Source organism: Thunnus albacares, chromosome 10 (genome assembly GCF_914725855.1).
Source record: "Thunnus albacares chromosome 10, fThuAlb1.1, whole genome shotgun sequence".
NCBI classification, from domain to species: domain Eukaryota; kingdom Metazoa; phylum Chordata; class Actinopteri; order Scombriformes; family Scombridae; genus Thunnus; species Thunnus albacares.
In genome coordinates this window covers 7,964,788-7,987,356 of record NC_058115.1, presented here as the reverse complement: position 1 = coordinate 7,987,356, position 22,569 = coordinate 7,964,788, and the positions used below count along the sequence as shown (strand labels likewise).

At 39.3% G+C, this 22,569-nt stretch overlaps 1 protein-coding gene across 1 annotated transcript in view; it reads right to left on the bottom strand.

Annotated features, from left to right (window-relative positions):
• aff2 (AF4/FMR2 family, member 2) overlaps positions 1–22,569 on the bottom strand; it is a 164,502-nt gene that overhangs the window by 51,717 nt on the left and 90,216 nt on the right. Inside the window, exons 5-9 of the mRNA XM_044363728.1 lie at positions 18,409–18,453; positions 10,870–10,956; positions 8,134–8,170; positions 5,858–5,918; positions 842–896 (exon numbers count right to left, since the gene is read on the bottom strand). Coding sequence (XP_044219663.1) covers positions 842–896; positions 5,858–5,918; positions 8,134–8,170; positions 10,870–10,956; positions 18,409–18,453 — 285 coding nt within the window. The remainder of the gene's footprint in view (positions 1–841; positions 897–5,857; positions 5,919–8,133; positions 8,171–10,869; positions 10,957–18,408; positions 18,454–22,569) is intronic.

Below are 22,569 nucleotides of genomic sequence, written 5' to 3'. Positions count from 1 at the left end.
CAAAAACACTTCCAGCTAAGTTTATAAGGTTAAGTTTATAGAACTCTTTCCAAGTGGGTGCAGTCATGTACAATTATTGTGTAAGAAAAGCTAATTTATGGGAATGCATTACAAAGTTTACAATTCAACCTGCTGGTGTAAACTCCCAGCCATTCAAGGCAGTTCCTTGAACTTATGGGTAGTAGGAGAGGTATTTGTGTAGCAATTTATCCTTTTTTAGCCAGAATTTCAAAGTAGTTTTAAGCTACATTCTTAGCCACTTTTGATATACCTAGTTAGTGACTATAATGATTTGGTAACTTGCTATTTATCACAAAAAAAAAGACAGTACTCGCACACTATCTTGTTCCTAATCCTATCATTAGACATGACATGTAGTTGGCATGACAACGACAACAACACGTCCCTGTAAATGACCTGAGAGAGACCAGCTGTGGATGAAATGTTGTCATTGCCATGTGGAATAAAAATACTTTGGAACTAAATAACAGTGAGTGTGTATTTTTTCATCTTTTTGGGCAGGTCACTTGCTATTCTCTCCATACTGTATATTTACCTATACCTTACCTATAAAGATACTTGAGGGTGGTGAATGCATTAATCAACTGGTGAAATAATAAATGAGAAGAGGGGTGAATTGTGAATGGTTGTTTTCAGAGACATGGATTAAACTGATTTCTGGACTGATGAATGAATCAGGTAATGTCCCATACTGTACACAAACAAGGATTCTGTGCGACGCATTTGAATTAATCATTGAAGGACAGATGGGGGGTAAAAGCCTGAGTGATGGATGATTACACATAGATAAATGAATGGATGGACTGCAGAGGGAGCTCACCTGTTGTTCGGCCTCTTCCTCATCGCTGCTGATCTTCAGGTCATCCTCCAACATTCTGCACAGAGACAAAAGGGACGCGTGTTATTGCAGCCGTGACCTCCCGTCTGCTTGCATTAGGTTGAATGTGGCACGTTGTGATCTGCAATTCTCTTTGAAGAACCTTTCTGGCAAACTGATTAATTACACGGCAAAAGCAGCACCGGCTCATGTTGAGGAATGAGGAAGTGGACAGTGGATGCTAAAAACCTACCAGATGTTCAGCTTTGAGAGCTCAGAGAAGAAAGCCAGATTGTTTTTTCACCTGGAAACTTTCTGTCTGACAACCACTGACCTACAGCCAAGAATTCCTTGGAAACAAAGAGGACGTGCTCAGCCGAGATCGGTCCCTCAGTCAGGATTGTACATGGATATTTTGGGGGTATTCCAATTAGAAAAATGACCTGCTTGTTGCTCCATTTGCTCTATTAGTTGTGTTCGGTTTGTTCTCCCAATGCGAGAGGCAGAATTCCAACATATAGACATATGCAGGCTATGAGAAAACAAAGAAATCTCTCAAGCCACATTCAATGATGTTTGAGTGCAAATGTACCTGTACTTGTGTGAGCTTGCATAACCAGATATACAAGACACAGTCAATAACATGACCTGTCTCATAGCATCCCCTGCTCCTAACCACACAAATTATTCAGTATTTATGTGCTATGCATTGGCAAGTTCCCGTGTTTTATTGCTTCATATAAACCCTCCACACAAACTACTGTTATTTTAAGCTGGCACTGCTATTGTTATGACAGGAGAATCCCCTAAAGGGATTTTTACTGCCTCACGAACCACTCTTGTCAGTGCTTGCACCGCTAAAAAACACTCCCCAGTGTTGTGGTGTTTTCAGATGGGACCGTGCGAGTCGTGAATAACTGAAGCACAATAAGGAAAGCTTTGCAGATAAGGGCACAGTGCGGCACGCGGCGATGATAGATATGTTTGAATGAATGAATAATGGATTCATATTTTATTTCATAAGAAGGGACAGATGGAGTAAGGGAGATAGTGAGCGAGATGGAGGTGATAATGACGCGGGAGAGAAGGGGGGAATGACAGTGGAGGAGATGGAGACTGAATAGAGAGACAGAGAGAGGAAAGGGAGGCAAAATGTAAGAGAGAATAAGCATCTATGAGGACAGACGCAGTTGGATATAAATGAGTTATGTACTAAAACGTCCATGACATGCAGAGCTTAGAAAGCAGGCCGTCACATTTCTACAAGGTGCAGATGCTCTTAAATTGCCTTTATAAAATGGGATCTTTTTATTTCTGCTTGTAAAGCACAGCTCCATTACTTGCAGAAGTTTGTTTGAGAGGATGTTAATATTTTTTAAAAGCCAAATCAAAGCTAAGCTCAGCTAATGACTTATTACTCCACTGTAGAGAATTTTAGATGCACACAAACTCATACATAAATCTGTCTCTCAGTTGGCTGGCTTTCATGACAAACTCATGCTGAACAACTTTCCTGCCAGTGTGTGTGTATCCTTGTCCACAATCAAGACTCATTTAAATCTGCTTAGAGTTTAATTGTGCCCATTCCTGCATTCTTTCCTGATGTGCTTAACATGCTCTAAAGTATCCTCATTTTTCATCTTCAGGGTTAAGCACTCACTGCACTTTCTATTGAAGACATACGAGTTTCTGTAGGTGGTCATAGCGTCTATCACTGCTCATGCAAACTGCCCAGCTCCTTCTCTGCTTATTCCAAACAATACTTCGCCTTGCTGTGTACAACAGAGTGTTTCTGAGAATACAGGCACCACACAAATGCAAATGCTTAAAGGAACTGGATAGAGGTTGGATGCTACTACTGCTACTCACTAGCTATTCTCACTCACGCTATGCTTTATTATCATCACGGATGAAGATGATTTTTATATTGTAAAAAAGAAAAAAATATCCTTAGTTACACCTGAATGAATGACAATATGAAAATGTACATAGTCCATCAGATGTGTTAATTGAGTAATTGATTCACTGACTCATGTATTTCACTTCAAGATGCCTGATTTTAAAGCTGCACTAATTAATATTTTTATGTTGACTATGGATTATATGGCCATGTGTGATGTGAAAGATACCACTTGTAGTGACAAACCTACAAATAATTATCATCCAACGCTGCAGTTCTTCTTAGAACTACACAGCGTTTTAGCATTTTTCAGCTCATTGTTTCGGTTTTACAGCCCCCGATTTTACCGTTTCGTTTAGTCTCGCTGCTCTCATCAACCTCATCTCAAAACAATTGTAAATAGGCAACTGTTTGCTAACATATTCACCATACCAACCTTTTAAGTCAATCATGAGTTTACAGCTTGTTGTGCTGTCCCTGTGGCCAAAAAATGGGGTTAGCAATACAATACAAAACAGTACTTTGGCTTCCAATCTACAGTTTTCTTCTGAACTGTTATCTCTTTCTTGGTACAGTCACAAGTCATTAGAGTTGGCTTCAGTATACTTTAAAAGTATTTCTTACACAACACAGGGAACTTAACCCATAGCCCTGGCAGTTTTAGTCTATTGCTTTATCTTTAGTGTTAAACCAGGCCCTGTTTCTAAAGTGTTTCTACACAGTGTGATAATATCTGCAGCTACAGTCTGACCAACATGTGAACTAAGTCCAGTGCTACTATTGAGACACCTCAGTGATAATAAAAGGAAGAACTCAGGAGTTCTCTGGGTTTCTGCTCTTACAAGCAGGTCAGACAAACACACTGCAGAGTGAGCACACTCAAAAGCTGGCTTCACTGGAAGATAATACTTACTCACTTCTTCCGCTCTGTTACATACATGCTGTTGTCTGAACATCATGCGATTGGATTAGAGCATAATGAATCTCCTCAAGCAGGAAGGTACAGTGCAGTATGCTCTCTATTCTCTAAATTTAAATGCCACAAATTCTCACTTTTCTTCCTAATGCACCATTACAGAGTCTATCTGAGAGGGATTACTGTTGGATGAGTTTTCTGTAATGCTCTGACATTGTAAACATTGAGCAAAGAATATAGCAATTAGCCTCAACAGCACAATTACTCTTGAATAAGACGAGGTAGTCCTATTCATTATCCTGAGTATTTTACGCCGTTGAGCATCACAGTAAAAAAGAATAGGCTAATAGCTGCAGTAAACCAGGCGTTGTTTTTAACCAATAACAATTATTTCACCCCAATAAAAAAAGCAGCGTTTATGCTTGAATACAAGATGGGAAAAATTACACCTCAGGGCATACAATAGTAATCAAAAGAAATAGGCTTATCGGCTTTGGAAGCAAAATACTGTAATAAGCCACTACAGCTCCAGCAGACATCATCCTAATGGAGATATAATTAACTATTTAACTACATACCCAAAGGAAGAGTTTACATGCTGACCTGGAACTTTAATTCAACCATCAAGCTGAATTACTGCTAACTAAAGATTGCCTTGACTTTTTCTTAACTTGCAGGATTTTTGCATCATCTTTTGGTCAAGTCTTTCATTTTCAAAAGCTTGTTTTTGACACCGTGCTTGCCACATTTTCTTCCCTTGTTTTAATTAGTTTTCATCAAATGTATAAATAATGCTGGTAACACAGGAGGTGTCACATTGAACACATTTTTAAGAGACAATATGAACAGAGCAGAAATGCTCTTCTCCAAATGCAGAAAGAAATGCATTTGAGAAATCCTGAAATCCTATAACGTTAATTCAAAATGGATAACTGACAGTTCACTAAACCCTGCCAACCTAAGCAGCTGCTAGTAGGCCTGTCAAACTTTCCATTCTTGCACAACATGTATGAAGTTGACAATGGTGGATTTACCAATCAAAGTTTTTAATAATCTTTGAAACAAAGGGTCCTTGACTCAGATAGAGGGAGATAAAAAACAGGGTTCTTGTTTCAGACAATTTTGCAGGCTGAAAAGACAAATTTTATCAGTTGTACCTAGCTAGCTAATAAGCTAAAGAGCTAGTTAGCTAAAAAGTTAACATTACTGCCTCCTGCTGACTTTTCAATGTTTCCTGCTGACTCAGTCCAAAATGACAAACCTGTAAAAGGTTCTTAAATATGTACTTGAGAGCTACATACATGATATTGTGCTTATAGACTGAGGCTAGCTGCATGTCCCATCCCAGGTCCTCAGCAGTGGATGATATATATACATATAGAAGACATGGAGATAAAGAAACAGGCTTCTTGTATTGCAGTATACAGCTAGTTAGTTATATGTATGAAAAGGAGAAATGTAAGATCATTGTTTATTGATGTACATTACTACTGTAGGTAGTAAGCTAGGTAGCAGGACATGCTAAGGTTTGCACACACATTAGAGCAGATAAATACATAGTTTAATCCATTCCTTACACTATTGCTCTTGTGTTTTTGATTTTAGAAAGGCCGAAGAAAAGACACCACCCTCCAAACTATATCCAAACAATAGAGTATCTCTCTTACTACAGCCCCATGCATGCCGCTCCAACATGTGGACAAATCCAAAGTTTGACAGGCTCGCCATGCTTAGTTACAGTTGCAGAGCTATGATTGGACAGTTGCTGTTTGGTGGAGAGGTTTAGCAAACGGTCAATTTGTAAAACAAAATCATTAGGCTTGTTATGGTCAAACACAGAATAAGTCAGTGTTGCGAGGTGCATTCACAAGCCAAGATTTCTGCCTTTCCAATCTCCCCCTGCCATGAATCCTGCTGTACAGCTCTGTGAGTGAAGTGGAGTGGGCTGCAGCCAGAGATGTTGCAATACGCTCCTGGCTCACGTTAAATTAATGTAGCTGCACTTTCCCGCTCTGATCCACACAATCTTTTTTCCTCCTACCAGCAGTGAATTTCATCCAAGAGTCAAGCTTAATTTTACCTTGAGGCTAACGCAGCAGCAGCAGCCGGTCAGAGATTCTCTGTTTGTGTGTGTGTGTGTGTATATGTGTGTGTGTGTGTGTATGTGTGTGTGTGTGTGTGTCAGAGAGACAGAGATACTCACGACTTCTGCGGTGCAGTTGGTGGTTTAGCAGCAGGCTTGTTAGCTGACACAGTACATCGCTCTGCAACACAACAGAGGACATTTAAACATGACTGTTTTGAATGTGTGTGTATGTGTGTTGATTAGTGTTTGACAAGGAGCCAGACTCATATCACTGTAGATGCTTATTACTATCGTCACACTCGAAAACATGTCACTCCTCTCTAGTGCTATTAAATTAGTGTGTGTGTGCTTGCTTTGCTTTGGTATCAGGATTTTGGATAAAAACACAAAGCAAATTTCAGTTTACAATAAAATTCAAAGTGAAATGTACTGCCTGACTATAACATGAGGTGACGATTTTGTTTCCAAGACAAATATACAGATATTCAAATATTTTTTCCCTCCACTTCAGAACAGAACACTTTTCAGTCTGTTATATTATTCTGGTTCTTCTTTTAAAGCCAGAGAGAAAAACCTGCCAGCGGGGAAATATTTGAGCTTTATATACATCACAAACATCTCACAACACTACAAGATGATGATCAACAGTAGAGCAACATCTTCAGAGGAGGTTTTGATGATCTGACAGTAACACTGGTAGTCACAAATATGTACTGAATGCTCTATATATAGGGAGATATGATGACATATACCATGAGAGGATAGAAATTTGCCAACCTTTAGATATAGTGAGTGTGTGTAATCCTGTACATACTGCAAATAAGCATTTTTGCATCTGTATAGTGAATTATCTTAATTTGCCAGGTATTTAAAGGGGCACTTCATGAACTTTACACATGAAGATCAGTTTACTGTCAATGAGGAGAAATACTCAACCTGTGAAAACAGTCGTATTATGTCTTCAGCGGCTCTGAACGAGCTTTGTCATGTCTGAGAAAATGACCCTGATGATGTCATCTGTGGTTATTTGGATTTATAACAGAAAGCGTATGTTATAAATCTGGGCTGAGTGGCTTTTTACCAACCAAGGAGGGTCTAACAGTTAGAAGTTATGGATTCAAACACTAGATGACTCAAGAGTGAAACGTCGCCCAGCGGTGCAATCTGGAAAATTGAGAAAAGTTCAACTTTATGGAGATGTCCTCTGGCACACCGGAGTGTCAATCTGAAGACAATCAATCACGCTCATTTTGATTCACTGAGGTAATGGAAGCACATGGTTCTCTACTCCAACTCAACTACATAAAAGTACTTAGTCCAAAATTGAATCAGTAAAACAATGCATTGAAACAAAGCTCAGTAAAGTGACTACTTTGCTGTGTGCTGGTACAGTGGCAACGTGGGACAAAAAAACTCCCAAAAAACTGCCCAATTGGAGATGACTATGTAAATTACATATTCAATGCTAAACCTGCCTGCTTGTTTAAGCTTGTGTGAACAGGGGGTAACATTCTTGATATATTGGCCTCTGCTACATTTGACCATTTTTCCACAAATCTCCAAACTTTATGTAAGTGCAATACCAACTGTAAAAACCATATTTTGTGAAATGATGTAATCAGACTGCGCCAAAGGCTTAATTTGATCAACACAGGTGTGTGCATGGGTCCATTTGGTATTGAAAAAAAAGAAAGGAAAAGGAAAAGGACATGTTATTAAACTACTGACTGCAGGTTAATTTTGTTCCGATTCTGATACTGATACTGATGCGGCCATTTGTATCGAATAGACTGCACACAAACCATTCCAAGCCTTTTTGAGCATTCATTAGTATTTCGCCAGTAGTAGAACATGTGTTTCTTTTGTACCAAGTAGGTAGATGTAACTAACGAGACAGCATGTTGTAAAGTTTGTTCCAATGTGTTGTTTGGACTTAACTGTTTCTCATTGAATTTTCAGAAAATCTACTATGTCATGATAAATATATTGATATTGTTGTGTAAAATCACATGTACTATGATGGAAGACTTTATCCATATCGACAGCTTCTGATAAACGGTCTGTACTCCACTCACGTCTTCAGTGTGAGCTTGGTAATACATGATCTAAATGTGCAATTGTCCACAAATTCTTGTTGTTTTTGATAATCAAAAACATGGAGTCCACAATCAATCGGACCAACAGCTGCGTGTGTAAAATCATGTTTGTGTGATTACTTGCTCAGATGAACACAAAGATAAAAGCAGAGGTTTTCTGACTATTTGTTCATTTGAAATTCATTTGAAATTCATTTGAACATCAGCTGCTTTCTTGTGGGTGGTACTGCCTTTCTGGCCTCACCAGTGTTAATTACCCGAGAGCTTGCATGTGAGTGTTGATGCTGGGAAACTTACTCTGGGTGTTGTAGCCTGAGGTCACATGCTGTGGCTCCTAGAGAGAGAGAGAGGGGGAGAGAGAAAGCGAGAGCGAGATGTGTTGAATGAATAAACCAACAGATGTCATTATTGATTTCACAGCAGTACAACGATGCCATTACACAGAATTCAGATCTTCTCATCTCCCCGCGTAGACGCTCCACCTCATTCTTAAAACTCACTGGCAGGATTAGTGTGAAGCTGGGGGCTGAAAGCACCGCAGCACTCTTTCCTAATTCATTAACTGGTGGGTCAGATTCACTGCCTGTGTGTTTACATTACTTTTTCATTTGACACACCACCAATAAGGTGTTTTGCATATTAAAGTTGATTTATGAAAGTACTCCGCAGCGTAAAAAATACCACCTGCTGTTTCAATCAGAATATTACTACAATTTCTAAGATAAATGTTGAATATAACATTTATGTGACACACATTCTCACATTACAAGGTGTCATAAAGCATTTTTTGTCGGAGCAGATGAAACTTTTCCACCATCTCTCTACTAAACCGGCAGTTCTTGAGTCCCTGCTTTTATTACAGTTGCTTACTGTATCATGCCGATGAACTTCACTTTTCAGAGATCACGTGTCCATCAAACCGAGAGGCTGGTAATACAATGTCATTGCCATGAATTTATCTTGATGAAGTTTGACTTTCTGTAAGTGACATTCTTTCTTTGAGTATTTAGCCATGGTTGTTCATGTTCATGATTAATACCCACTTACTCTTCTGTTTGCTGGGAAATCATTTGTTGCATGCCATGGGTCTTTTCTCAGGAAGCATACCAAGTGTTTAATACAGAAAATGGAAACACACGCTTTCATGAACTCGAAGTAGGTTGATAATGTTTTTTTGTAATGATACAGAGGAGGCAAACAAACATTGGTACAACTTTGTGTGGGCCTAGTCACACGAGCATTTACAATGGTGAAATATTGCCTCAAAAACAATTTGTTCCAATGCAATCACAGCTATCAGTGGATTTGTATAAATAAATCTAAGCAAATGTTTTGCTTTAATTTTGGTCAACTTTGGCGCGCGTATTTGCTGTTGACCAATAGCAATCCATCTTGACAGTACTGACCTTTGAGAGAACACTGGAGTTCAAACTGGAGGAAGCCACCATAGTTTATTAGCTGTGTTACACCAGTCACCTTTATTTAACCCTCCTCTGTCAGCTCCACAAAAGAGTAATGACAATTATTCCACAGGAGTCAATGGTACAGCTACCTTTTTTGAATATACTGTGAACATATGGTCCTGTTAGCTAACTGTCAGTTAGCAAACTTGTTAGCTTGGGGAGTTTTTTTCTCTCATTAATAAAACTTATTATTGAATGAAATGAGGTATAAAATGCCACAAATGAATGAATAAAATGCCAGAGAGGAGTAAATGATACACTACAAAGAAAATAGAAAGATGCCTGGAGAGCATGACTAACTAGCGCTAGCATGTTCACGTTGGTTAGCATGTTTGCTGTTAGCTCACCAGCTAGTTCATCAACAGCCTAGCATATTTTGTGAAGGATGGATGAATTTCACTGTGCCACTTTCTGGTCTGCCTTATAAAAGGTTTTTAAGTTGTAACTAATGCTTTATTAATGATCAGTAAATCATTTTCACTGGCTTTACTTGCATTTGCTTTATAGATCACTTAAACCATTCATTAGAACAATGTTTGCATTGCCAGATTATGAGAAATCCCTCTGGCTGTTGAATCATTAATAGTAAAGTCATTAACAAGTGTATACATTTGTAATAAACCATCAGATCTGCAGTTATTAATGTTAATAAGTCATTAATAATAAGAGAAATGTGTTCCTTACTATGCAATGTGTAGTTTTTACAATACAATTTAAATAATTAAATGTTAATAAGTTATTAATAAATGGATTATGGAGCAGTCTATAGTACCTAAAGAACCAAAAAGACAAAAATCTACACAAAAAGTATCCTGATGGAAAAGAGGAGATTTTTCACAACTTAGCACCCAAAAGTTTTTCTTAATAATGTCTTATAACTGATCTATAAGGAATTAGTAAATTCATTATTAATCATTAATAAAGTCATTATTTAAAACTTTAAAGCATTTATAAAATGTGCCTAGATAGAAAGTGGTACCCAATCATTTAGTTTTGGGTACTAAAGTTAAAGGTTGTTAGTCTTGGTTCCCAATGATGGTACAAATGATGGTACAAATGATGGTACAAATGATGAGTACAGCTGCTGACAAAAAGTGTCTTTCTTCAACAGGATGTCCACCTCCACACAGCTCTGGACAATCATTAGTGGAGTGAATTAAACATGCAATACTTAATTAAAATTGTAATTTCATTTGCTGTCACTTGCGCCACTGAGCAGAATAAAGCAGCAGTAATCTGATTCTATCACAGCTGCAGTGAATTTATGAATCAGATCTAATTAGCAGACTCAAGATTTCCAGTGACAGAAAGCAGTCACTACCAATAAGTGTAGGAGTTTAAGTGACGGTTTCTGAACTGTGTCACATCTTTTTCTACCACTCACTGACTCTTGCACAAATAGATGAAAAGGATAGATCACTACTAGAGAACATGATGACAACATTTAAGACAGCATGTACTTTACCAGACGTGTAATCAAAAATACATTTGCTCCATTGAGCCTTAATGTTACTGGATTCTCAGCTGTTACTTTGGTGAAGTAAAGGTGAGAAAAATTAGCCATACTAACCTTGTTTGGGATGGGGAACTTGGTCTGATCAGCCTTTCCAGGAGTGTGTATGGCTGTGAGAGGAGGAGGCCAGGAATGGGTCATCTCCTAAATACACACACACATATGACATTAATACAAATAATTAATAATACATTCATATTCACGTCACAGTTTTGGCATGAGCCCAAGTTAAAAAAGTGTATAGCTCACAATCTGTGTAAGTTTGTCCTCATGTTGAAACTACCTAGTGAATAACAATGATGACTTAAGTTGAGCAAATTTGAGAAAAGAGATTGCTTATACAACAACTTTGATGCAGAGGACTGGAGTCAGCATTCAATCAAGGTTGTGCTGAACCGTCCCCATCAGACTGGACTTTAAAATAACTTATAGTATACACTGAGAGGTGCACTGGGAGTTGGTGGCACACCAGGGATCAGTGAACTAAGCGTGAACTAAGTGCAGAGTTGTTGAATTACCATAATAAAAGCTGACTCCAGTTGGTTGCATTAGAGCTAAGCGGCGGTACAGCAGCAACATCCCGTTTCAATTATTCTAATCACACAGTCTTCTCAGTTGAATTCCAGTCTCAATATGTAGGAGCTTCAATTAGTTAACAAGATAAACATGTGGTGTTTGTGTGTGTGTTCCACAGCTATATAATCTATGAGGTATTGGCTGTTTGTACTGCACATTCTGAAAAATCTGCTCACAAAGCAAAGTGAGGCCACCAGCTAATTGCTCATACAAACACATACTCAGTTTTTTCTGTCACACGCAAACACACACACACACACACACACTCACACACACACACATTGTCCTAGGTCACTTTTGGAGACATTACATAGACTTGCATTCATTTCCTGGAGACTTGCCCTAACCCTAACCATAACCCTAACCCTAACCATAACCACTGTCCCAAAAATCGGCTTTTTCCCAAATGGGGACACAGCTTTTATCCCCAATTGGACAAGCTGTCCCCAATTAACAGGTCTTTAGTCTGAAATTTGTCCCCAAAGGTAGCCTATGACAGACCCACACACACACACAAACTCCAACACCCTTGGTCACTGTCTTCACTATAGTAAAGTTGTTGACAAATTCTTTGTCATTGTTATTAAAATTCTGATATCTTATTTACCTACAACAAAATTCCAACAAACAGCAATATTAGCAGGCCCGGGGAGTAACGGAATATATGGAATGACGTTACATAATTAGGATACCGAAAAAGGTAACTGTATTCCGTTAAAGTTACAGAAAACAAAGAGAGATTACAGATACATTTAGTGAAAATGTAAACTGTAAAAGTCCCAAACGTAAGCACTAATTCACAATGGTGTGAGTAGAGTATGATACCACATGGTGCGTGCAGATGCACACAGCGGGCACACGTACACACACTTCGTACACAGTGAACTTATGTTGGGAGAGTAGGCAGGGACAGTCATTATGCATCGTGGCAGTCCCAAAGATTTGTACAAATAAGTTAAAAGAGAGCTTGAGTATATGACAGCTTGTAGCGCACATAACGGCTCTCCACCGAGATGACTGTGTGCGTGTAACGTGCCCAGAGCTGACAGTGTGTCACTGGTTGCCATGCATGTTTAATACTAAATGAGTTAGAGAAAACTCAGATGTATCACATAGATAGAACCAAATAAAGGGACACGGTGAAGCCCATGATGCTGATGCACATATGTCTGCCACTGCCATTCCTCTGAGAAGAGCTGTGGAGGAGGACAAAGCTCTTGTAGAGTGGACACGAATACCCTGCAGGGGGTCTTCCCCCGCTGTGACATACAGTATGCCTGTGTGACAGCTTCACACAGCCAGTGGGCCAATGCTTTCCCTGAGAATGTTCTCTGTAATGCACATCATGTGTTGTGCACTTTCATTGTAGGTCTATAGGCTACTGCCTGAATTGGCTAAATGAAAAGCAACTTTTTCTTTAAAATACACAGAGGAAACATTTTTGATGCTAAAAATCTTGGTTTCCACATTTTCTTTTCTAAGGTTACATTGTTCTGTTGTCTTACAGAATACACTTAAGTAAAAGTCATCTTATTGATATTTCTTTCTTTTCTCTTGACTTTATCTGCATATTTGGTATTGAGGTAATCTAAAAGTAACAGAAAGTAATCAAGTTCTGTTACTTTAATATTGTGATACTTGGATTATGTTTTTAACAGGTAATTAGTAACTGTATCAGAATACAAGTACCTGTCCCAACCCTGAATATTAGTCATTAGTGCGTCATTTAATAAATTACACACACACATACTTTCTCCCTTACACAACTGCCACATAGCAGGTCACCAGGTCAAAGGGCTGGAAAGGTCACTCACATCACAATTTCCCATCATGCGTCTCTTCACCCCCTCTGGAGTGGATGACTCATAGTCATCAGATGACTCATGTTTTGGTGTGTGGGTGAGTGTGTATATGAGCTGTGTAGCTCAACATTGTAGAAGACTCCTGAGTATGACTCTAGTCTACGTGTGTATGTTTTCCCTCTCTGCAATGGTAAAGTACTTGCCTTGACGACATACGGTGCGTTGCTAGGCAACACTTCTTTGACATCATCACATCCCTCTTAGAAGAGTTCCTGTGTTTTGACAGACGACACTCCTGATGGACTGTGTGTATCTGTGTATATATTTAAATATATATGTGTGTTACTACTATCTTTAAGCATTGGGTCTATTTTTGTGGGAGCAGCTTACATCTCTGAGGGGGGAAATTTACTTGTTTGTATAAAAATGTATTCAGAAGTGCTAACTTAAGTGCAGCTGGACTTGGTTTAGGTCCTGTTTACACCTGGCATTAACATGTGTCTCCCTGCTCTATATGTAAATAAACACGTACATCATTTCCGTTTGCGAAGACCAAATTGTTTTTAACCATTTAACTGGCGGGAGGACTGGGGCTCCGCTCTGTCCAAAGCTGTGTTCAACTTGTTTGATAACAGGATAAACAAATATGTGTGCCCCTTCACAAAAATCATATAACAAATAAAGAGTTATAAGCAGCGATCTACCTGCAGCTGTGTCTCCCCATTGAAAGATGCTGTGCGCTTTTACGCTTGAGGTACAGCAGCGTAACTCCATTGATTATTTAAATCTCCCCACATACAGACAGGATAGGTCAGGATCTGATGTTAATTAATGTTCTGTGTTCTTACACACATCCAATAGATCAGCTGTTACACACACGGTCCAGGTTCATGCTGTTTGGAGTAAAGCAGCCGTCCTCCTGATAAATCCTGAGCTCATCATGTCCAGCAGCACAGCGAAACTAAAAACTGTGGTTATCAACTTCACAGGACAGAGGAAACTATCCAAGGGACACAGAATTAAACATTTAAATAAATTTTTTAAACGGACAAGCGAAAAACAAGTTATTTTCTGGTTTTGGTTTAATTTCTATTCAAATTGCCCATTTGAAGACAAAAAAGGGTTAGGGGAACAGGAAAAAACGAAAGAAGTGGATTTGTTTTTTTTTAAATCACATGCATTTCTTTATCCTGCTATCAAACAAGTTGAACACAGCTTTGGACGGAGGGTTGAGTAGGTGGTCCTTCAGTGTGGCTGAGGACACATTGCGTTCACATTGCTAAAAGAATGTGGCCACATGCAGCCCAGACCAGCCCCCGATATGGTCTGAGCGATCAGAGCTCAATGTGTCCTCAATGCGTCTTGGGTGCGTTCACACCTATACTTAGAGCTGCTGTCCACTTGTGATCGGATCACCCAAGACGTATTTTAATGCCAGGTGTAAACAGGGCCTTAAATTATTGAATTCTTCACGTTGCTCCGCTCATCCAAATGGTTTCTTCAGTTCTCATTGACTCAAGTGGAGTCCCAGACATTTAGGGGTCATTTACACCTTGGGAGTCTTTTAGGTGACATCTTGGCTGTTAGTCCACCTGGATGTGAGAGTTGTTAAGAGTCACATGAGTCCAGGTGTGAATATGTGTTAAACTGCCTTGTAAGGGATGTCAGGACCACATTGTAAGTGGCTGATAAGAGGTGTTATACACCACCTCCTCTGTTAAGTGATGGTCGTTCCAGTTTGACATAGGAGGCCTCCTTCTCTCTTCTTTCAGGATGTTTTCAAACCAAATAGTTTGTTTGCTCTGGTCCACTACATCGCTTTGCTTATGTTTGGGGTCTGTGGTCTTTAGGGCAGACTGTGTGTTGCTGAGCTTGAAAAACACAAATGCTGTGTTTGTTAAAGATCCTCCTGAGTTTCTCAGATACTCCAGCCATGTATGGAATGACAGTGTTGTTGCATTTGTTCTTTTCATTTCCGCCTGTCATTGTGGTGGCGTAAACAGATCTGGTTGCTGTTTTGATGAAGGCCCAGATGGATGGTCAAATAGCTTCAGAAACTCCCACACGTTTCCAATGTCTGATTGGGAAGGCTGTGTCTGACAATTTCTGGAACTTTCTGTAACCGACAATCTGACATTCACACTCACTTTTCATGCCATGATTGGTCAGGCGTGCAGAGGTGGGAAAGGAGCCAGGGTCTGAACTTCTCTCAAGCTCTCTTTTTTCTTTCTTGACACAACTATTTCTTTAGTTGCAACACTCTGAATACCTTCCAGGAGAGACAGTCTGAAAATGTGCAGCATTATCCCTTGCATGTATCGCGTCTTCCCTCTCTATGATGGTCGCTTTTAACTTCACCTTTGAATGTGGGCATTTGGAACAATTATAAACACATTTGGTTTCAGACGAGGTTGGATAACATGTCATATAAGTATAACCTGGCCCTTACAATGTGGTCCTGAAAGCCTTCCTAGAAAGTCTCACTGCCATTCACACCTGGACGCATGTGACTCTAATGGCTCTCACATGACAGCCAGGTGGACTAAAGACCCACATGTGACATCAGTGACTCCAAAGGTGTTAATGACCCTATGGAGGTTAAATGCTAGGGACTCCCCACCAAACTGAGGAAGCCTTTTGGATGAGAGGCAAAACTCTGATGGAATTGTGACTGAGCCACGGCACAACTGGAATGTGGTGCATCCTGTGGACATCGGGGGTAATGTGGGAAAAAATGGATCTGTAGATCTAACATATCTAAGGTCATTATATATTTAGCTTTTTCTTGGTGCTGCTGTTTTTAGGCATTATTAACAAGGATTGCCATCAGTAAGAGAAAATCTCACAAAATCATTAAATAAAATGTAATCATGAGATTTGCAAAGACATGACATAGTCTAAGACATTTTCTAAGAGAAGTCTAAAGGCTATGGAGTAAAGACTTTTACACCTTACAGTAGTTTAAATACTAATTTCTGATTGGCTGGAGGGTGTGTTAAAATACTTAAAGCTCAAATATAGTTACATTAACAGTTTGTTTTTCAAAATCACTGTGCAAAGTTAATGAAACAGTAGGTAGCCATAACAGCAATAATACAATGACCATGAGTAAACCTTAAACATTTAAAGATTTGCTTAACCCAAATGACAAAAAACCAAAACCAAGAGAGAAACAAAAATTATTATTTTCTGATTTACCTCTACTATCTATGTAGATAGTTTTGGTTGTCGTGTCTCCAGGCTTTGAGAAAACTGTCTCTTACATTTCTGTTTGACACCCCAGTAAAATGGATGTAAATGGAACATAATTTGTGATGCTCACAGCATTGAAAAATGACATTTAAAAATTTAAAAGCATTGTATCTTTCCAGAAATATTGTCCTGGTTACTCAGAATAATCCACAGACCTCGATGTAAATTGTCTACAACAATACCTGTGATCACCCAGAGTAACTGGGACACTTCAGTGCTGTCTCTGGTGTTGTGTGAAAACCATTCACCTTTACTGTATCAGGCTGCAGGCAGAAGTCTCAAAAGCCCCTTTTACACATGCAATACAACCCTGAAATTTTCCGGACATTACCCATAGGAGCTGTATGTGTGAACGCAAATGTCCGAAGCAGTTGGACCAGACATTAAACAGACTTTAGCCTGCCAGTGCCCAAAGTCTGTGTAATGTCCGATTGAGCCCATGTATCAATACAGCAGTGGATTCTCCGGAGAATTCACAGCGAGCGAGTGGGCTACAACCACAGACTGTAAAAAATATGGACGTACTGCCGTGACATCACCCATTGGTTTCTGAAGAGCGGTTTTGAAGCTCAAAGTGGGTGGCTCTGGCCACCTTGGCAGTGCCTGACTCAGCCTAACACCCGGCTAATAAACATAAAAAACGAAACTGCCTTCATGATTAGATACCACTAGAGGTAAGTCAGACATTATGTCTTTGAGCTGGTGAGCTGACCCTTTGAACAAAGAATTGTTTTTTGTCTCCTGACCTGTCAAAATGTAGAAAATAATAGACTACAGGGAGGCAAAAGGGGAAGGTGTTTCACTGATTTCATCTTTGTATTTATGAATATATTTTTGTAGATTTGGATAATGCTATACATCCCATAGGCTAAAATATAAATGTATATATGGGAGTCAGAGAGGTGGCTTCTTTTATCACATCAGAGGGTGGTCCAAACACTGTAAGAAAATTAGACTAGTCTTTTGAAGCTTTGAAGTCAGTTTGAGCAGCTCTTCCTCTGTACACAATATCTCTGATACACACTGTTACCTATAATTGTGAAAACATCCAAAACAACAATGTTTCTGTGACAACCAACTTGTAGCTGTGCCGTCACAGAAAGGGAAAAATGAGCCACAGGCCTCCGCTCCGATTCACCTCACCTCACATTTTGAACGCCCTGATCTTTCCACTTGACACGGCTAAAAACCACAGACTGAATTCAATAGCGCACCAATATTATTGACAAAGGCTTTTCATGCAGCTCACAGCACACTATCTGTCACACAGCCTGTTGGCCAGCATATTGATTTGTGAAAGGGAGAGAGAGAGAGGGGAATGACAGAGGGCAGAGAGGGATGAAGAGAGGAAGACAGACAGAGAAAGAGAGAGATAGCACTGTGAGTGATACAACAAAGGAGAAAGAGGAGATAGAGACAAATACAGCGAAGAAGACAGAGAGTGAGGAAGGAGAGAGATAACTTGACATAAAGCACTCGGAGAAGGTCCTCGTCTTTATAGCGGCAAATCTTCTGACTGGCGAGAAGATTAGTGGGAAAACATTTCTTTTTGACATCACTGTGAAGAAACACAGTAACAAAACAAAAAGACAAGAAAGGAAAAAGAGGGGGAATTGTGGAAAAAATGTGTTGCTTGATGTAATTTTGATGACATGCAGATAGGAAAAGAGTGAGATAGAAAGAGAGAGATGAAAGGAGGGCAGAGGAGAGGAGAACATTGTGGAAAAGATTTCTGCATGATGTCATTCTACAAAAACAAAAACTTGTTTAATCATTGACCAAGCCAACAGATCTCCCTCTTTCTCTCCCTCTGCCTTTCATTCCCTCTGCATCTCTTTTTCTCTCTCCCCTGTCTTTCCTTCCTAAAATCAGACTGTCTCAAAGGTCTTTGTGAGCAAACAGAAAACAGCTGATAATCAGTGCAACGTGTGTGTGTGTGTGTGTACCCATTACCCAAGCAACATACCCGCAGAATCTCTTCAACACAGCTGGAGTCGTTTGGTAGGCTGACCTGAGAAAACAAAGAAGAGACAGAGAGACTTGACTTCAATCCTATTTAAAGCACCATTACATTACATGTGAAGCAGGAACAGAGAGTTATAAGCAATGAAAAAGTGAAACAGACTCATCCACACCACAATCATAATTGACCATTTGTGAAGCCCCATTCCCCGCCTGTCAAGCTTTCCATCCTCGCACGGTACATATGCAGTTTCCAACAATACCCGTGACAGATTCACTCGAAATTCTTAGTAATTTTTTGAAACAATGGGTTCTGATTTCAGACAGAGGTAGACAAAAGCAGATTTCTCATTTCTAGCTGAAGACCATCGATTTATCGTGTGAAATGACAACTGTTGCTAGCAAATTTTACCAGCTGTAGCTAGCTAGCTCTTTAAGCTAACGTTAGCTCCATGAGTTGGTTGAAGCGTCATAAAAGTCCCTTTTTACGGCACTTTTTAAAGGGTTTTAAAAAAGGAATCATAGGGTTGCCAACTCTCACACTTCTAGCGTTTGATGAACGCTTTCATCTTCAGTCTCACACTCTCACACTGCCCAAACAATTCTCACGCCAAAACACTGCGACAGCAACAGAGATGAACAGGAAAATGTATTATGGTCAAAGTCTTTCTGGCATTTGAAAACCGGCTGTTTCATCGGTGTTACCATGGAGCTGCATCTTAAATTACTGATTGATGCGTGATATTTATCTCTGTGTTGATTGGACAGTTGCTTAAATTCACAGCCAGGAGCCCAGAAGGTGTTCAAGCAAACCAACCACACTCCAACTAACCTGGTATGAACCGAGGTAAGTGACTAGGACAGCTATAAATCATGGATTATTTAATTAACAATCCCAGAGTGTTTGTTATAAAGACTCGCACTAGATGGGACGTACATTAAGGGCATTGTACCATGCTGCTACAAACATGAACCGCGGTAGAAATGATAATCAAGTGTAAGTCTGCTGCTTATGGTTGTACTAGGCCAAAATAGGCCCCTGTGTGTGTGTTAATGTGTATGTGTGTGTGTAAGTAAACTAAACCGGATTATCCATATATCGCATCAGGTGAGTGCCTGAGAGCACCAGCCAATAGGCTTGCTGGGAGGTACCAATGTGAAAAAAAAAGAAAAATGTAAACAGTTTTTGTGGTCCCAAAAAGTAGATACAACATTTATAAAGCATTCGATTTAGTTACTATTCATTATCATCCTTATTAATAAGTATATGAATAATAAGAATTTAAAAACAGTTGAAAATAGCCGCTGCGTGTCTTTCAGCACCACGGAGGCGTGGAGAGCAGCGAGGAGAGAGAGAAAGGCTGTTTATTTCAGTAATAACAGTAGTACACTTTATTGCTGATATCTTCAAATACTATTTTACTAAGTACACCTGCGTATTCCTGAGTGCTACTGTTCAAACATTAGTTTTATTTTCTGTTTTATAAAGAGGAGAAAGAAAATCAAGTCTTTTATAAATGTATCTGCTGTTTCTGACCAGGAAAATGAAAAATGTCTGTGTCTGAAAACAACAGAACAACAAAACAAACATAATTTCTAATAGACAACGCAATGCGATACATTGTCTCTATGTGCTATTCCTGATACCTTCACATCACCTCACATGGCGCTCTATGATCATTCAACTGTTGAAATGGTTGCTTGCCTTATTCGGTATATGTGTGTGATGATTTTTTAGACACTACTCATGTCACTTCTCTGGGAAAGATTGGCGTATCACCTGCATGCAAAATTGGACTTTGACGTATGCACTGCATGCAATTTGAAAGTGTGAAGTCATGTTATTTGTACACAGAATGACAAGACTGGTCTGGTAGAAGATATGGAAATACAAGGGAACATTACCCTTGTATTGCAGTGTAGATCTAGTTAATCCGAGTATTGTAATTATGATAAATAAGGGCAGACTGTTATTTGACTGTTAAGTGTTTAGCAAAAGTAGCAATATCTCTGGTAAAGATGACCAGAGTTGTTGGAGTATAAACCTCCCCAAATCCAATAACAAGTAGACGTGGCCGCTAACTAAACTCTCACAACTTCCTAGAATGGCTTCCTGACAGCGCGTGAATGAGGCTTTTTGTAATGTAACCTGTAAACATACATAACAGCAGGCTACACCTGTAGGTCTTAAGCTAGTTAGCCAGGCATCCTAACAATTGTATCTTAAACATACTATGTGATCCATTCCTTACACTTTTCTCATTTGGTTTTGGAAAGGTTAAAAAATAGACACCACCGTCCAAATCTTAGATGCCAAAAACCTCAGTGCAATCACCGTTAGGAGCAGGGGTCAACTCCAAAACATTCATTTAAAGTAGTCTATTTGTTGCTCATGTTGTAAATCTATTTTTACAATTTTTACAAGGAAGAACAAGACGTGCATTTTGGGTGTCTAAGACAATGTAATATAGTAAGAATTATATTTACCCTCCTCCTATATATTTGTGTGATTTAAGAACACTGGTTTGTACATGTGGGCAGGGGAAAGTATTGGAGGAACATTTTGAAAGCTCAGTTTTAAAATTCGAAAAAGCCATAAAATGCCTGTGGTTTGGCCTGTGCTGCGTTAACCGCTGGGCCATTTCAGCTCAACAATTCATGGGACTGACTGGAGTTTCATTTAAAGAGGAAGAAAGAGGCAGTTGGAGTTAAGTCATATGGAACTACTCAGATTGAATTTAACAGTTCAATGGCTGCACACTGCAAATCTGTGTTAACATGCACCCTTGTCAATAAAGTTGTTCTTATTAAACTGATCAAAGTGATCTGGACTGACGTGGCATTACACCAGGTGACTGGCTTGTCGATTCAGAAAGGGGTGGAACTCCAACAAAAAAGGTAAAACATAAAAATACTGCAAAATATCATGGCAAACAATGAAAACTCAACCATTAAACAACAAATTTAAAACACAAGCCAAATAATGAAGTTTCTGGAGCTGCAACTCTTTGTTTTGCCAGTTCAGCCAAAGTGTGTATTGCTGTTCATGCAAACAACAGAGTAGTTCTTCTATTTATTCCAAACAAACCATTACTGCTGCTGCTGGAAACACATGACTTTGTTAGCTAAAACCTACAAGACACAAGAATAACTATCCATTGCCGGATTATCGCTTCCAAAAAGTAATTGAAAACAAAATAAAGCAGTTCCCTGGGCTAGTTCTTGGCGTGGATCATTCCAACAAACAGGCTCATTAAAGAAGGACAAAGAGATGGAGGAACAGCTGCAGGAAGAGAGAAAGGCTGAAAGACTGAGAGCAATTCACAGTAGAACTCATGTCTGACATATTACAGCACCATAACCTCTGTCACACACCATTACTAATAGCACCAACATGAACAGAGGAACAATTTAGTAACCACGATGAGGAGGATGACATCATCTTCAGCCTTAAAGCACTGACCGTTAAAACAACAAAACAATAAAAGTGATCCGAGCTGGTGTGTGTGTGTGTGTGTGTGTGGTAGAATGTGGAGTAAAAACTGCTTGAGCTCACCAACGAGACATGAGTTGTGCTTCCACAATTGCATGTTACTCTACATCAGCATTAGATTAATTGGACGGTGAGTCAACAGGAAACCAGAGTGGGCGAACGAAGACGTGTGCTTTCCAACAAAACAAAGATCTGAGGCTACCTTCACCCTTAGGTTATAACAATATCAAACAGACATGCTACATTTGTATTGTGTAATAGTGAACCAACATGTGGTTCAATATTACTTGATAATGATATTCTTTCATGAACCACATGTTTCATTATTATTATACACTCAATACATGAGGTGTACTTTAATTTAGTATAATTTAAGACAGCTTCTTCAAATTTTAGTCTGATGGTAAATGTCCACAACTTCTCTGTTGTCACTCTGTTAATCCAGTTGAGAGCATGTGTGTTAGAGACAGCTAAGCCAGCTGACTTCCCTTTGGGTCCCCACACACATCGATGGCATCAAATAATTTACTGATACAGATCCACCAGACTGCAAATTTTACTGGACCTAATGGATCAAATTCTGACAATACAGAGTCATTTCAGGGTATTTGTGATGCTGAGAAAAAGCTGTTTTATGGCTATTTTTGTAATGATTGTTTAAGTCTTTTTGGT